The sequence below is a fragment of the Candoia aspera genome, chromosome 1, assembly GCF_035149785.1.
Source record: "Candoia aspera isolate rCanAsp1 chromosome 1, rCanAsp1.hap2, whole genome shotgun sequence".
In the NCBI taxonomy this organism is placed as follows: Eukaryota; Metazoa; Chordata; class Lepidosauria; order Squamata; family Boidae; genus Candoia; species Candoia aspera.
The window spans coordinates 54,226,246-54,243,183 of record NC_086153.1 but is presented as its reverse complement, the minus strand read 5'-3'; the positions used below and the strand labels follow the sequence as shown (position 1 = coordinate 54,243,183).

Genomic DNA, 16,938 nt, shown 5'->3' with positions numbered 1-16,938 from the left:
AGAAAGTCTATCTTTGTGGTTGCTAAGAGTCGATACTGACTTGATGGCACATACAGTAATCAGTCAATAGGATATATACTTAGAATAAAATATAAGGCTTGCTTTTTAAAGATTATTTTCATGTATTTGTAATATCAAGAATTGTAATGTCAGTGATCCTGAGAATCTTGTCTAGATGGTATTAAAGGGTGCAGCAGTTGTTCCTTGACAATATGACTACAACTTTCATATTCCCCAGAAGAGGGGATACTTCTGAACTTTAGTAAGAGTTTCTTATTGCTCTCTGAAGCAAGAGTGCTTATCTACTAGCTGGTCTGGTTGGGGCTGTGGGGATATGTAGCTCAGCAGCAATTGAAGTCCACAGGTTGCCCACATATTCTTTAAACAGGAGTATCAAACCTATCAAATAATTCTACAGCTGGGGTAAACTTTGTTTTAAAAGTGAGCTTCCTCTCAAGAACAAGACAAATCTATTCAACATGGTATAAATATAGAAGTGAATAAGCACATCCTCAGCTAGGTGGCAGCATCTAACTGACCTTGACTGATATCAAAAAACTCAGCAGTGTGGATCTGCTTAGTACTTGAGACTACCAGGAAAAACCAGGATTGTAGGTTAGGCAGGGAAGGTGAAACATCCTGGAAGAAGGCAATGGGAAACTATCTCTGTACTGTTGCCAAGGAAACTAAATGGATGTCTCCATAAAGTCACCAGGAGTTGAGCTCACCTTGAAGGAAACTTTACTTTAAATAAGCACATAATTATAGTAATGGCTGACTTTAAAATAGTTAGAACATTAGCCAACCAAAAGTTAGATTTTTATAGCCTCATTAATCCCAGTGGGAGGTAAAAATACAAGGTAGGAAAGATCTCAACTTTGGCAGCAAATTATTGGCCTCAAGGGTCATTTTGTTCCCCATAAGAACCATTTTGTTCCTTACTAATCAGCCACATAGTTGATGTTGAAAAAATGCTTTTCTGCAATATTATTTCATAGGGATGCCTCACTGTTTGAAGCCCAGCCAAGATACAATCCCTATTAAATACTAGAATTACAAGGAAATAAAAGCAGCATGAAGAGTAATGAATGTATTATAACATAGCAATAGACTTGAAGGTGTTAAATGATTTTCCCTTGATTTACTGCAAGAGATTAATTAGGATTCTCTGTTTACAGAGAGATAAAAGGTATGATAAAGAAAAAAGGATATTTGTGGTTATGCCTTATGAAGTAGGTCTCCCCTAAGACTGTGCAAATTCTTCTAAAGCGGTTCTTCATAACATGTATGATTGTGAATGAAACATGTTTCTGGCTATCTCCAGATTTGGGTTCATGTCCAGTCACTTCACTGGGTGAAAGAAAAGAGGCTGAGTTTGATCAAAGATATGGCTGTTTTATTTGCAAGAAAGTGTTTCATTTGTTTTTCCTTACGTTGCAAGGCCTCGCTTTCAAAGGTGATGCACAGCCATAACCTCCACAGTACCTTTCTTCTCGTCACAGGCACAGAGATTGTACAGGTTTTCAGGGCTACCTGTGTTATAATTACAGTTGTCACATACCAACTTTTGTAGACCCAGTGTATGGTAGGCTGCATTATCAGAGTTGGTCCTACAGTGTTTTAAGTGGTAAAATTGTGAATTCCTGGATTTTTAATGTAATTGTCTCCATATGCCAGCCCTTTATATGACAAGATACTTCCATTAAGCCCTTTAACTCAATCAGTGTTAGGTAGCAAAGCAATAATACATTTAATTAGGCACTGAATCTTTTGAATACAACAGCAGTTGATCAAATCCAGCACTTAGGAGAAAGCCTGATTATTTGTAGAAGAATAAAAATAGGTGTTGTTGGTTGGCTAGTGCATGAGCAAAAAAATGTCACAGTTTAGTAGTCACATACTTGACAGAATTCTACAGCCTCTTTTATTGTGGTTGACCTGTAGTTCCTCAAAGCAAAGGTATTTTTCTTGAACAGAAAAGAGGATCATGATTCACTCACAATATTATATGTTTTATTTTACCCTTCAGGCAGAATTAATGGTTTTTCTCTCACACACACACACACCTATTTTTCCTTCAAAGCAATCTTATGATATTAAGTTGAGAAAGCAAGTGACCCAAGGTCATCAAGCAAGCATCATGGATAAGCAAGGGCTTGAACTTAACTATTAAACTCTTCTCATAATGATCTATAAATACTCCAGAAGTCATAAACCAAGAATCTGAATGGATGCTGGTCAAAAATGATTAAGTTCTAAGGCGGCCTTGGAATGTATAAGTAACAACATGATGGAGTTCTGGTCAACAAATTCCACAACAAGCACTGCATCTATTAACTTCAGTTAATTGACAGCCTTATTTTCATGTTCTGTTATGCATCTTAAAAGTGTTAATTTGTTTTACCTGTAATTAACTATATAGGCACATATACTAGGAAAGAGAGAGACCACACCTTTACTACAGCTTGGCTACAAATACAATCTATTGTTTATATGCACATTTCCAAAATACGTTAACATTTAGTGGCACAATTTCTTTGAGGGAGCAAATAAGGGTACCTCTTTCTTCTCTCATTTCCCATAGTATGCAATAAAAATGTGTTTCCATATTATAATCTCTTAAAACCCAGTCCTCCCACTTAAGAACAAAGCGCCTACAAAAAGTAATGGTGGGATAATGGAGCTGAGCAAGAGCCAACTTCTTGCTTCTGGTTAGACAGTTTACAACTTCTTTCCAGCATTTAGCAGGTAAAAGATGGCAAAATACATGAACAGGTAAGCAATAGTGACATAGGATTTACAAAAGCAGCAAGCAGAATCTTAAATTGGTTGCAGAAAACAGTTCTTCAACAAGCACCAGAAAAATCCCACATGTACTACATGAGCAGGAAGGTCACAGCTTGAACTTTCCTGCACCCAAGGAATGTCTTTGGGGGAAAAGATTCTCCCTTCAACAGTTTGCTTTGACATATTGCACATTATCTATTAATGTTTCCTCTGCTTCTTGATATTCACATCAGACCATTTCCTCAAGGAGTCACAAAGGAGGTGAAACGTTTCCATGTGCTTCACCCCATAAGATGGAAAAAATTGCAACAACTCCAGTGATGTTTGCTCAGATGTCATTTTCCTCTTCAGCCACATCCCCACCTAACCAGTGGCTCTTTCCCACCTTTGAAGCAGCTTGCCTGTCATGCTGGCATGTTGACGGTGCCAGTTTGAAAATCCACATGCCGGTATCTCCGTAAGCAGGGTTGGCTGTCCAGCTAATCAGTGAAGGTCACTCTCTGCTGATCTGCACCTCCGCTCTGCTGGATACTCAATCACATACACAAAAGAAAGAAAGAAAGAAAGAAAGAAAGAAGATGGAAAGGAAGTTATTGTTGGGTTCCATTGGAATCCAACTGCATCCTAGGTTCCAGTGGAAAAGGAAGGTTAAACAATTTATTAGCTGGACTGATTTTGCAATAAAATAATCTTATTCTTTTGGAGTACTGTTCAGAGCTAATGAGAAATAGGAGGATAATTTTCTGCTGTGATTGCACTTAAGAGTGTAGAATTGAGTATTAGCAACCAAAGTCAGCCTCTGGAGAATCCCATCATTAATTCTATTTTATTGAAAGTAATTTATTTAGGCCTTAGGTTTGCAAAGTACAAATGCAAACATAAAAAGACTATCTGATTAAAAAAAGGGGGGGATATTAAACCAAGACCTGGGTAGAAGGTGAGAATTTCCAGTAACTTTGGGCAGAATCTTTGCCCTTCCTGGGCCAAGTAGAAGAAATAATAGAAAGTAAAGAATTGTGCACAAGAATTCCTTGATTTTATTCAGGATGCATATCGAAGTTTTCAGAGAATTTTAATTCTTAAGGACACTCAGACAGTACCCATTGCCCTGGTTCCATGGCAGAATATATTAAATTAAAGCTGTCCCATTTGCACTGCCAGCAATGTTTCCATTCATATTCTAAAAGCTTTCTCATACGCTGCTCTCCACATTCTGGGATATAAGTAGGAGTCTAGAAATAGCTGAGTTTCAAGGGGTTGCAAGCATTACTTCTTTAAATACTCAAAGTTCCTTACATGTAAGTGAGGTTGAAAACATGCATAATTAAACACAGCTTTACCCAGGATTTTTTCTGTCATACAAGGAACATTGTGTAAAAAACAACTGACGTGTATCTTGCATCCTAACCTGCATGCTGAGAAATGAGGACAGAAGCTCATAGAGGCAGTGTGTATATGCTTGGCACATATTCTTACCTTCAGAATTGCCCTCAATTGTTACTCACCTCAAGTAAATATATCTGAATAGGGCTTATTTTTGTTGTTGGTTTTGTCTGTGCCTGCAGCATTCATGAAACCCAGATGTTGAATGCAACCTTTGGTATGTAACGAATAACTCTCCCACATACATCTTTTATGGAATGCTTACCCACCTAATTTTTCCATAGATTGTTTTCTGAGTATGGTCCTAACCCTTTCAATGCCATTATCTTCAAAAAGCTTAAGCAGTTTGTTTCAAACTTCATAATGTACAGAAGCAAAATTAGTTCAGAGATTTAGAAACTGAAGCATGTGGATCATGCAATTGTGAGTAATGATCTCTGGGCAAAGTCTTATAGATGGGGTTCACGCACATCATGGTAGGATTTGCTTTATCATGATTTACTGAATAAACCACAATTATCTGGGTTTACACAAAGCCATAAGCAATGATTTAGTAATAACAGTGGCTCAGTTTACACAATATCCCAAGCCCCAAGCAAACCAACCTCATAGTGGCTTAAATCAATATATTAGTTTGGTTTCTAAAATATTTTCTGTGAGAAAAACACTTCATCTTTAAACTGAATAAATTGAGGAAAAAAATAATTGAGAAAAAACATACCTTGTGAAACTTGGTTGATCATTCAGAGGAAATGAAAGAAACATAAAAGAGAACAACAAAGCCATAATTATAAGGAGTTAATCAAAAAAGACCAAAATGGAAAAACATGAGTAAGTAGTTACCATCAGCTAAATGGTAGTTTAGAACTGAAGCTTTGTTTTTTTCTTTTGCAAATCCCTAAATTACAAGAATTTAAATTTGCTTTTAGAAAATGAAGCATTTATTAAAAAGCTACACATTTATAAACTTGGACATACATTGAGGGGATTGAGAAGGAAAATCTCCTTGGGTTGGTAGGGACCAGCTCAGTTAAAATCTTGACTCAGCACAAGTGTGAAAATTATCATGACTAAAACTGCCAACATCATAAAAATTTTAAACTAATACAATATGACAAACCTTGGTACCCTGTGTACAATTCTAATTGCTATCTCTCCAAAATAATATTGTAGGGCTAAAAAAGGTATTAAAAATGGCAATCCAAATGATAGGAATTGATGGAATAAATGTGCTATGAAAGGATACTGTATTAGCTACTGTAGAAAAAACAACAACTAAGGCAGGACATGACAGAGTGATATAATATTATGTATGGTGAAGAGGGAAAAAGAGGAAGAGATCTTTTCCTACATATAATGCCAGAACCATGGGGTGGCCATTAAAATGAAGGCGAGTGATTAAGGGTGTATTTCTTCACATAGCAATAGTTCAACTGTCCAAGTATCACACGATGACAGCCACCAATTAAGATGATTGTAAAAGGAAGGGAATCATTCCAATTCTGGGAAGCTAAAGCTTAGAGTGGCAACTTCTCAGGATATTTATAAAATGTATCCAGGAGCAGAGGAAGTTTGCCTGTGGGAACTAATGATTGGGACCCTTTTCAGGTGGGATTCAGGCTTTATATAGTACTGAGATGGCACCGATCATACTTGTGTATCACCTCTAGCGATACCAGGATACAGGGGGTGTGGTTCTCCTTGAATTACTTGCCCTCTCAGCAACTTCTGATACTATCAGTCATGACATTCTTCTGGACTGGATCTGAGAGTTGGGAATGGAGGGGACTGTGCTACAGGTAGTCCTTGGGTTACAATGGCAATTGGGACTGGGATTGCCATCGCTAAGTGATGCGGAGCATGATGTCACATGACCGAATCGCTTAGCAACGGCACTCCTGGCAGTCCCGGATGCCACCGTGACCCTAGGACCACACAGGTTGTTAAGCAGGAGAAGGTGGGAGTCCTAGATGAGGAGTGCAGTGGGGTGAAGGGGTGCCATAGAGGGTGGGAGGTGCCACAGGTAGGCACTACGGAGCGCGGGCGGAGTGGCAGGAACTGCAGGAGTGCTGGCAGAGGCCTCAAGTGAGTCGGTGGAGGCTGCGGGTGGGTACCAGGGAGCATGGGCAAGCCAGCGAGGCCCTCAGGTGGGCATTGGGAAGCACAGGCGGGGTGCTGTGAGCAGATGCATGCTACGGGGTGTGGTGCTATGGGGTATGAGATCCCTGTAGCAGGCTCCTCAGGGGAAAAAGCGGTGGGAGCAACTTACTGGAGCAACCTGCAACCTTCTCTGCCAGCTTCTCCATTGACTTTGCTTGTGGGAAGCCAGCAAGGAAGGTCGCAAATGGTGATCATGTGACATGGCTCGCTGCGACAGCATAATCGTGAGCCGGGCACCCAAGCATCCAGATTATGATCACATGGCCACCGGGACACTGCGATGGTTGGAACTTTGAGGACCAGCTGTAAATCCATTTTTTCAGCACCAATGTAACTTTGAATGGTTGCTGAATGAACGGATGTAAGGCAACGATTACTTTACTGTGGTTTTTCATGTTTCTCTGGGGTTGGTTCTAGTTGTAGGTAGGGGGGAAGACACCCTAACACCCTGGTTTTGTAGGGGCCCTTAGGGCTCAATGCATTCCCCATTCTTATTTAACATCTACATGAGGCTATTATGTGGGGTCACCTGGAAGCACTGGATGAGAGAGCACCAATATGTGGATGATACCCCATTGTCTATCGCAATCCCAGGCTCAGTGGGCAACACTATCAATATTTTGTCCTGGTGCCTCAAGGCTGTTAGGTCTGGATGCAGAAGAACAAGCTCAGCAGCAGAGGACAATCAGGGAAGCAAGAGTCACATGAAGCAGCAGAGGACAATCAGGGAAACAAGAGTCACTCTTTAGCTAGGTTTATCATCAGGAAATAAGGGGTTAAGATAAAGAACCTTGAAAACTGAATAAAATTTACCTGTAGGAATGAAGTCATTAAGGTGGGATCACTGTGAATTGTTGAACCTCTTTTTATTTTTTATTTATTTTTCTATCCTGCCTTTATTATTTTTATAAATAAGCGGTGAACCTACCAAATACTCCTCCTTCCTCCTAATTTCCCCACAACAACAACCCTGTGAGGTGAGTTGGGCTGAGAGAGTGTGACTGGCCCAGGGACACCCAGCCGGCTTTCATGCCTAGGGCGGGACCAGAACTCTCAGTCTCCTGGTTTCTAGCCCGTTGCCTTAACCACTAGACCAAACTGGCTCTTTTCCCAGATTGTGAAACTGAAGGACTAACTGCCCCTTTCCCAGATAAAGCCTGACACCAAAACAACCATCTGCTCTTCATCAGTGATGTTTTGAAATACTTCCTTTTCATTCTCAGCCTTGATGAGTTCGTACACAACCCCAGCAAGACTGGATGGCTATAGATGCAAGGACCTTCTATTTCCAGAGATTTTCTAATGTTAGTTCTCAAACGCATTGCACTAACCCAGGCAGAATTTGAACTGGAGGGCTTTTGCACAAATACATCTGGTTACTCAATTATGCCCTTTTCTGGTTTGGGAGGCCCTTTTCATAGTCTTTCATGTTTTAGCTAGTTTTTGTTTGGACTACTGCAACATGCTCCAGCTGGGTTGCCCTTGAAGACCCCTTGGAAGCTGCAGTTGGTCTAGAATGCAGCAGCATGAGTAGCTGCAGATGCATCCCATTTCACCCATGTGATACCTCTACTTCACAAGCTGCATTGTTACCAGTTGGCTTCTGGGTGCAATTCAAGATGCTGGTTGTCACCTTCGTGACTTGGGGTCTAGCTACCTATAGGAGTACCTTTTTCTCTTTCTGGTTTGTTTGTTAGCTTGTCTGGTAAAAATGGTAGGGTCCCACAGGCAAGGAGTGTTATCTTATGGGATCCCAGAGACCTGCCTTCCCTGTGGCTGCCCCATGAAAGAGCATTACTTATGACCCAGTTGCCTTTAGGAAAGCCTTGAAGACCTTGCTTTTTGAGCAGGCCCTGGGATAGACTGCTTTGTGACCCAGCTTGTGATATTTATTTGTTGGTCATATAATTATATTAATGTTTCTCCAATGTAAGCTGTTTGTTGTTATTGTTGCTTTCTCTATTGGTGCTTTTTGTTGGATTTTTAATCTGTTTTTATTATATTGCTGCACACTGCCTAGAGTTCCTTTGGTGACTGAAATGGGCAAACTGATTAATTTTTTTAAAAAATGGATAAATCATGATTGCCTTCATGCACTATATATGGGTTTCCCAGAGCCAGCTGGTTGACTAGTATGGAAAACAAGGTACAGTATATCCATAAGACCAGTAGAATGTGAAGGAAAGTGGTCTGTTTTGTCAGGTTTTGTCACTCCATGACAAAAGCTGTTGTCTACATCCTAATGTTGCTTCTGTTCAAAGGAAAATTAGGGAAAGAGAGAAGGAAGCAAAGCTTTTCTCTAGCTTGTTTCTGCAAACAGATTCCACCAAGGTATCAGCTCACAAAAATGAGTTTGCAGCTGTCAGGCGGCAATTTGATTTAATTGGTACTCACTTCCGTGCCCCTTCCCACAAGCTCAGTTTAATCCTCAAGCATTAGAATAACAAATAAAAATGATTGTACTCAACTTACTGGCAAGAATGACCATGTCCATCCCCCAAAATATACTCATGATCCAGCCAACCATCACAATGGCTGTGAGAATCTGAATCAGAGCTGCTGCAATGTTCAACCAGAACACACAACAAATGTGCCTGTCAGGGAGGTCAGTCCGGGCTCCACACAGCACTGTGAAGGCTGATACAAATGTCCCTGTAGGAAGGAAGATCTGCATTAAAAACTCAGGAAAAATAAAGGTCACACATACGTCACATGAAAGACCACCATACAAAAGTAATAGAATAACTAGCCGGCACAGCCTCGGAAATGATCTGCACACGTGTACATAAAAAATTATCCCACCACATTTGAAAACATTTGCAGGCATTTTTAATCTGTAAAAAAAAATCATATTATTCACAGTTTAGAAAAAGCTTATTCAAGGGACTGTAGAAAAGGAAGGGAACAAAACCCACTGAATTCTAGCCTACTCCTACATAGAAAACCTATCCACACCACAGATCACCATTTCCACAGATCAGCCCACATAATCATTAATATTGTTATAGAAAAAAAATCCAAGAAGTTAGGTGCTAATTAAATTCAATAACAGTCCTAGAATATACTGTACATGCTGTTAGGCTATAAGATGAGCTATGCACTCATTTGTTTATTTGATAGAGCACACCAGATTTCAGTTTTACTTTCTTTTGGTTCATTTCTGAAAATGCAGCACCCATTTCCTAACACAAGCAGGTTTTGTGGATACTAATGCGGATGAGTAGGCAAGAGTTTAGGTATTAATACTTAGGTATTATCTCGTTTACCACCCAAGTATGTAAAACTACCCTTCCACCTTTGCATTTGTATCTTCTACTTTCTTCTAAAGACCCATGAAGATATAGAATCACTTCAGAAGCAAACCAGGGAGCAAGAGTGGGAGAGAGCTGCTAAGACCCCAGAAAAGGAACTTTACATTGAAGGTGGGAGGTATAGAAGAAGGAGGACAGGAGAGTCTTCCTTTAATGCAGGAATTTTCCTGTGGTCCTTATTTTCCTATTGAATCAACAGCCACTGAAGGCAAAGAGGGAAAAAGGCCATTCTGCAAGAGAAATTGTAATGGTTCCCTAATCCCAAATACTCAGTCTCACAAGCTCGGGCTTAAAGATAACTGATTTATTAAAGGAATAGTATGCAAATACAGAGAAAGCTGAGAATGAGCCAAAGCGTGCGAAATACAAACTAAATACCCTCGCTTCAAACCCAATCCCGCCCCTCACCCCACCATAGTAACCACCCCCTCCCAGGTGTTGGCAACCGTCACACATCGGCCTGGGAAAGCAACCTTGAATACATGTCATAACCCAAACATACATTCCTGCAGAACAGCAAGGAGATTACAGCCTGGCACGGCTGAAATTCCCCTCCCCGCAAATGACAGACACGGAACAGGAAAGTGACATGTGAAACGTTACAATGTATTCAAACCATTGGAACAATGAACATGACAGAAATCCTGTTTGCTTTGCACAATGAACTCTTCTGTGTTGGAAGTTTTGGCAAATCCAGCATGCCTCATTAACATGTAAGTTGCCCCACAATGCAACTCAGAGGAAACTGTTTGTTGCCACTCCCACTTCCTCTCTTTCCCTCCTCTCCACCCAGGGAGAGGCAGTATGGATGCTGCTCTCTTCATCAGGGACCAAATCCTATGACAATATTTGAATGAACTAAAGATTAAGACTGTTAGAAGTAAAAGGAAGGAATATAAGGTTTGTTTATTTAATTTTTATCCTTAGTTTATTTGATCAAGGTTAAAACAAGATATGTGGTTACTTCTGGCAAACCTTTATGGACTTTCTGCTGATACCAGGACTTAAAAGATGATGCTTTATGCATTTGTCGGTAGATAAGGGATGGGATATGGGATGAAGAGGTAATTATTTGTAACTTTAAAGGGGGTAAAGAATCACTAAATTTGTTTATACTTGTTATGATGAAGGTTTGAAGTCATTTCTTTATATATTTCTTTTCTCTTTCTTTTTTCTTTCATCTTTTTTTTTCCCTTGCACTTTTTATCCTTTCTTTTTATTCTCTTCTCTTTCTTCAAGTTTAGTTTGTATTAGATTTTCCTGTTATAATCACAATTCTTTATAAAATTTTATATGAAAAGATACTATTTTGAAATTCAATATTTAAGACTAGAGTTGCCAGGGAAGCTCCTGGCATAAAATGCCGCATGGGCAGAAGAATGGAATAAAAATGGCAAAAAACAAAAATAAATCCAAAACAGCTGCCAGAGAGGAGGCACAGATTGGTCTGTGCCTCTGTAATGGGATGAGTACACCAAATTTTGAAGATCAAAATCCAAATTTCAAAATCTAGAAAATGAATAGATTTTGAAGTTTTAAACATTTTGTTCTATCCCTTTCTCCTAGGGTCTAAGGAATCATTATAGCAGGTTAAAAATTCTCCCATCCAAAGCCTGTTTTAAACCATTCAAGAGATCACAGAGACCAGATCATGAGGCAGTTTGCTTTTCCACTATTTGGAAGTAGGAAACACCTAAAAGAGATAGTGAAAGCCCTAAAAAAAAGGCTTGACACAGTTAAAAGCCTAAAGAAAAAAAAATCTAAAAGCTCCCTAGCTCATCTACCCACTAGATGTCATTGTTTTGAACAAAACAACCCTTCTTCCCCGTCCCCCCACCCCCAGTTACATGGATCTCAGCCCACAACCCCTGTAGGTAATGTAACAAGTCATGAGGAAGCCCAGTTAAAAGGACAAGAAAGTAAGTTTTAAAATGTGCCACATCATTCCTAACCTTATAAGGAAATAGCTGTTTATTCCATGAGCATAGTAGTAGTAATAGGAGGGTTAAAAAAAAAGATTAAAAACTTACTATTGTTGCAGATTTCCAATTAGCCAGTATATTACTTTGCAAATAAAGAAATTATACCTTTAAAAGAAGAAAGGGGTCAATGAAACACAAAACGAAGTACCTAATTACTGACACAGTGGTAGAGTTGCTGGATGATTCAAGCTCTGGCAATAAGCCTGATCTGTGCTGCTTTGGCTCAGTATCATGGCATTCACTTGATACTATGCTGGGTTACATTGCTGTTCCAAATGTTCATACCCACACTTCTCTAACAGAGACACAAATTACGATGACTAAGACCTGATACAGACAGTAATTGAAAGTGTTTACCCATGCAAAAAAACACACCCCTTTTAAAAGTAGACAACTTTTTTCTAAATGATATAGGAGGAAACGTGTCTTAGAGGAAACCAGAATTCACACTTGGTGTTAAAGCTTGTTCTTGCCAGCTCTTCCAAGCCTGGGTGCAACTAACAATCTACTGTATAGACATATCTGATTAATTTTGCCTCCAAATCAACTCTGATTTTTTTTCCTCTTATAACAGGCTGGGAAGGAAGCCAAAGAAAACATATATTTTTCTTTCCTAACTGAGCTGAAAGAAAAAAACTGGAGTCTTGGTTTCAGATAATATGCTAAATATATCACAGACAAAAGCAGTATGCAGTTAGTCTCAATCTTCATTCTTCTGAGGCTGGCGGGTGTAAGATGAACAACAGTGATTTTATTTATTTTATTTATCAGATTTTTATCACCGCCCATCTTCCCCACATGGGGGACCCTGGGCAGTTCACAGTAAAAACAATTTAAAATTCAATAAAATTATAAATAATACTAATATTCCAATAAATATAAAATACAATATAAATTACAATAAAATCCAAATAAGGGCAGATCAATTCAGCCCATAAGGGATACGGCTGGTCCCTGCAGGGCTAGGGAACTAACCAGCCACAGGAATGGCTCTTCCTCTCCCCACTCCAAGCATGATGACAGAACCAGGTCTTCAGCTGTTTTCTGAAGTCCAGAAGAGAGGGGGCCAACCGTATTTCTGGGGGAAGGATGTTCCAAAGGGTGGGAGCTACTGCAGAGAAGGCCCGCTTCCTGGACCCCGCCAGATGGAATTCTTTTGCAGACAGGGTCCATAGCATGCCCTCTCTGCATGACTGGGTGGGATGGGATGATGTGACGGGGGTGAGACAGTCCCTTAGGTAACCTGGACCCGTGCCATGTAGGGCTTTAAAGGTGATAACTAACACCTTGAATTGGACCCGGAAGCAAACTGGCACCCAATGCAGCTCACGGAGCAGCGGAGTTATATGTGCTGATCTTGAAGCACCTAAAATCATCCGCACAGTCACATTTTGGACCAGCTGTAGCTTCCGGATACTCTTCAATATTTTCCTGGAGTTCTGGCCTGTAGTAACATTAGACTTAATGCAGACCCAAGCAGTACAAGACCTACAATCGTATAATGCATGATTGTTCATTTGCTAATATGCAATACACAATCCCTCGAATGGAGGAAGAGGAGAGCATTTAGAGAAAGAAACCATTTTAATTGTCTCCTGTAATGATACAGACACAACTGTATTCTACACAAGCATAATTTCTTAGTAAGCAAGTTATCCATGAGTAAAAGGTAAAGTTTCCCGTTTAGTCGTGTCTGACACTAGGGGGCGGTGCTCATCTCTGTTTCATGGCCGAAGAGCCAATGTTGTCCGAAGACGCTTCCACAATCATGTGGCCAACATGACAGTCACAGAACGCGGTTGTATCCATGAGTAATGTGGCCATAAAGAAACTGAGATTACTGCTCTTATACAATGAAATAGAAATCTCTGAGTTGTTTTCTACTAATCCTCCTTTATGGAGGCATCAGGGGATATTATAGTAGAGCAATGGGAGATACTTTGGACCCAGAGGCAGCTAATATAGGTTTGGCTGGATTGTATCACTTCTGACTCTACATGGAGGTTTGTATTGGGAATACAGAAACAAAGTGCACAGAGAAAACCAGCAAATCAATATTAGGATATTTATACTATTCTTCAAATGTGCTAGATTTCTATGGGAGAGGGAGCCAAAGAATACTTAGCCCCCTTACATTTTATAAAAGTTGCCTCAGCTACAGTACTTTTTTTATTCAATTGCATACAAAACTGGGAGAGTCAGGAGGTGTGGTTTCAATAAGCCCCGCCCATGTATTTTCCTCCATAATTGTCAGGCCCAGCCCAAGAACGACAGAGAATCAAGCCAACCAACTTCAGTTCTTTATTTGCTCACACTGTATAGACAGAATCTTGCCAGACTGAAGCTATTCTACCTAACCTGAGGGGAAATAACCTGGGAAGGCTCTAGGGTGGGGCTACTCTGAACCTCTTAGTCTTCCCACGTTCCAGCTCCGGACTGTGTTTTCTCTTATCTTGCTCCCCTCCTTGGAATGTGCTCCCTCCTTCCCGAGAACCAGCAGTGTTACTGAAGCCCATCACTGCACCTCCCCCTTCAGAGACACATTCCATCACTATTATTAAGCAGCGGTGCAGAAAAAATCTTATATGCAAAAGTATTTCAGCAACAATTCTTCACCTGCAGTTCAGATAATATAGTCCAGCAAAATGATGGCATATGAAACTGCTGACTGTACAGCTTTGCTTAAACTGAAAGTCACAACCTCTTAGAAATCCTTTGAAATAAAAATAGCAGGGCTATTATCCCATCTCTAGGTTTTGACATGTAAGAATACTGACAAACAACCCCAGGCCCAGCAACTTATGTTCTGCTGTAGACATTACATCTGACTAGGCAGGGCCAAATTTTAATTTTTTGACATATATTTCCTACAATCAAATGGAACACTACACCCCTTGAGATTAGATTGCCACCAATCTGCTGGCTTTTGGGAAGATTTTGAAGACATGAATGTGTTACTGGGCATGTGGGTCATGTGGTGTCATGAGTGCCATTGAGCTGAAGTCATCAGCGCAATGGCACACATGACAATAGCAAGGAAATAGGTGAAGGGGGCAAGATAAGTAGCCATCAACCCACAACGACTAACGGCCAACAAACAATAACTAAACGGATCACGGAGCACACCCAAGCCATCAGCGCCAATACAACGGAGATCGCCCAGCTGACAGCAATCAGCAGAGGAATAGAAAACCTGATGATGGGCGATCCCGGAACCCCTCACCCACCGGCAGGGCAACGTATTGGACAATGGGGGGTGACGTGACCGCGAGTGAAGGGGCGCTGACCGGCGCGGGGTATTTAAACCCCGCACCGGCGCGCTCCTGTCACTCTCAGCTTTTTTCTTCCAACGCTGTAACTGCGCTGAGAATAAATCAGAGCCTGATCCACGAACCAGTGTCTGAGTATTATTCAGAGGCAGGCAGCGCATGACATGTGGTTAGTTTCATCTGTAGTGGCTGTTACAATTTTATTGTAGAATGGTTTTATTTTGGCTGCATGTGTTGTTTTAATGTTTTTTGTATTGTGTATTTATATGCTGTTAGGTGCCTACAGTTGCTATGGCAAGATGGGTCACCATATAAATTGAAATAATAGTAATAGTAATAGTAATAGATCTTCTCCATGATAATTTGTTCCTAACCTAGTCCTTCAGGTCTTCCACCTATCAACACTTTAACTTGAAGCCATCCACCTTGCTGCATTTATTAGCTGGAGATGATTCAGCATAAGGGTACAGTACATGCTTTAAATGTACAAGGCCATCTTCTGAAATCATGGCTGAAAAAATCACTTGTGTGGGACTCCGGATTCCTACTGCCAGTCTGTCAACAGTACTGACCAATTTAACACAATCTAAGATAGCTTCCTTCCTGTGTGTAATAAGAATCAACAATATGAGCTATTTTCAAGGCAGAGGCAACCAAAATCTTATCCAAGCAATAACTGCAGTTAACATATTTTCATTTGCTAACAGTCATGGTAGAAATGCAGCATCTAACAATATCAGCAGAATACAGGCAACCAGGACAAAAAAAGACAAAGTAAGAAAAAGAAGAAAAAAATGTAAAGTGATGTGATGGATTCCAGGGATTGTTACTGAAACATGTACTTGGAGTTTTAGTATATAGTTTAGTATAAATGGAATAATTTTTCTCAAAACAATATCAGTAAAAAATAAACTAAGTAAAAAAATTCTGAACTGAAACTCTTAGATACAATTTGGCTTGGCTTGGCTTTTAAAATTAGGGGAATAAACATTTTGGAAATTAAAGCAAATCAGAAGTATCTCTACTTCTGGCTTCATTCCTGTGCTGCTTTAAAAAGGAGATATTGATACCAAGTTATTTGGAGCTCCCCGTTATGTCAAACAGTGTTCCCACAGTCCCACTCAAATTTCAAACACCATTAATCAAACTGGAGTAGAATAACACAAGATTTCCCAGGGGATATTAGATTCAAAGGACTTTTTCTACAGCACTTTTTAGAACTATGTATCATCTTCTTTTGTAATATGCTTCACATTACAAAAGGCTTCACACACAAAAAGTCAAAAACCAGAATGCTGATATTACCTAATTAAACCTCTCTTTGCCATAATATTGAACTCCTGACAATACTTCTCTTCCAACAGAAATATCCTAATAAGAGCAAGTGGATGGTAAAAGAGATTAAGAAATAGTCCTGTATATTTTAATGTGATAGGTGTTATTCAAACACAGTGCTTACTATCATGGCAGAGATCAGCAAACTTTTCAGGTAGTGGATGTCAACTTGTGATCTTGTAAGATGGTATGGATTCCCTAAAACATTTGTTATTAAATGGCTGAATCTTGAGAGATGCCAAATTTCTACAATCTTATCACAAAGATCTTATGTGCAATCTAAAACAAATATACTGAAATTTTGTGAGATCCAATTATCACATGACATTTCAGCACAACAATTTGATCCCTCCCTCCCAAGGATTGGTTTAGGGTGATTTCCTCCCAACATTATGGGAAGACAAAGACAATATTCCTTGGCCAATACATTTTTTTCTTTTTATTCCTTTCCTTTACGGTTAGCTAGAAAGCATAATCCAGCATATCATCCCAACTCAGAAAACTAGAAAAAAATGCTACTCCTTTTTCTGCTAATCAGAAATAATAATTAAATATGGAGGGAGGGAGAGGCATGAACCAAAAGCTTTTATCTGTTCATTCCCACAATGCTGGATCCAAGGTTTAATGTTTGGAAAGCAGGTTGGCCCTGAGCTGGAGTCTTCCTTGTGAGGACATGTCCTCAAGAAGTTGTTAATCAGGTCATCTTGGAGC

General features: G+C 39.9%; 1 protein-coding gene across 4 annotated transcripts in view; it reads right to left on the bottom strand.

The window, feature by feature from the left end:
• Positions 1–1,991: 1,991 nt before the first annotated feature.
• The window catches only part of STUM (stum, mechanosensory transduction mediator homolog), a 71,444-nt gene continuing 56,497 nt past the window's right edge, over positions 1,992–16,938 (bottom strand). Inside the window, exons 2-3 of one of the 4 annotated variants that reach the window (XM_063304290.1) lie at positions 8,794–8,982; positions 1,992–3,318 (exon numbers count right to left, since the gene is read on the bottom strand). In XM_063304290.1, the coding sequence (XP_063160360.1) occupies positions 3,281–3,318; positions 8,794–8,982 (227 nt within the window). In that variant the 3' untranslated portion in view covers positions 1,992–3,280. The remainder of the gene's footprint in view (positions 3,319–8,793; positions 8,983–16,938) is intronic. The other 3 variants (XM_063304291.1, XM_063304292.1, XM_063304289.1) reach the window with 3 other exon arrangements.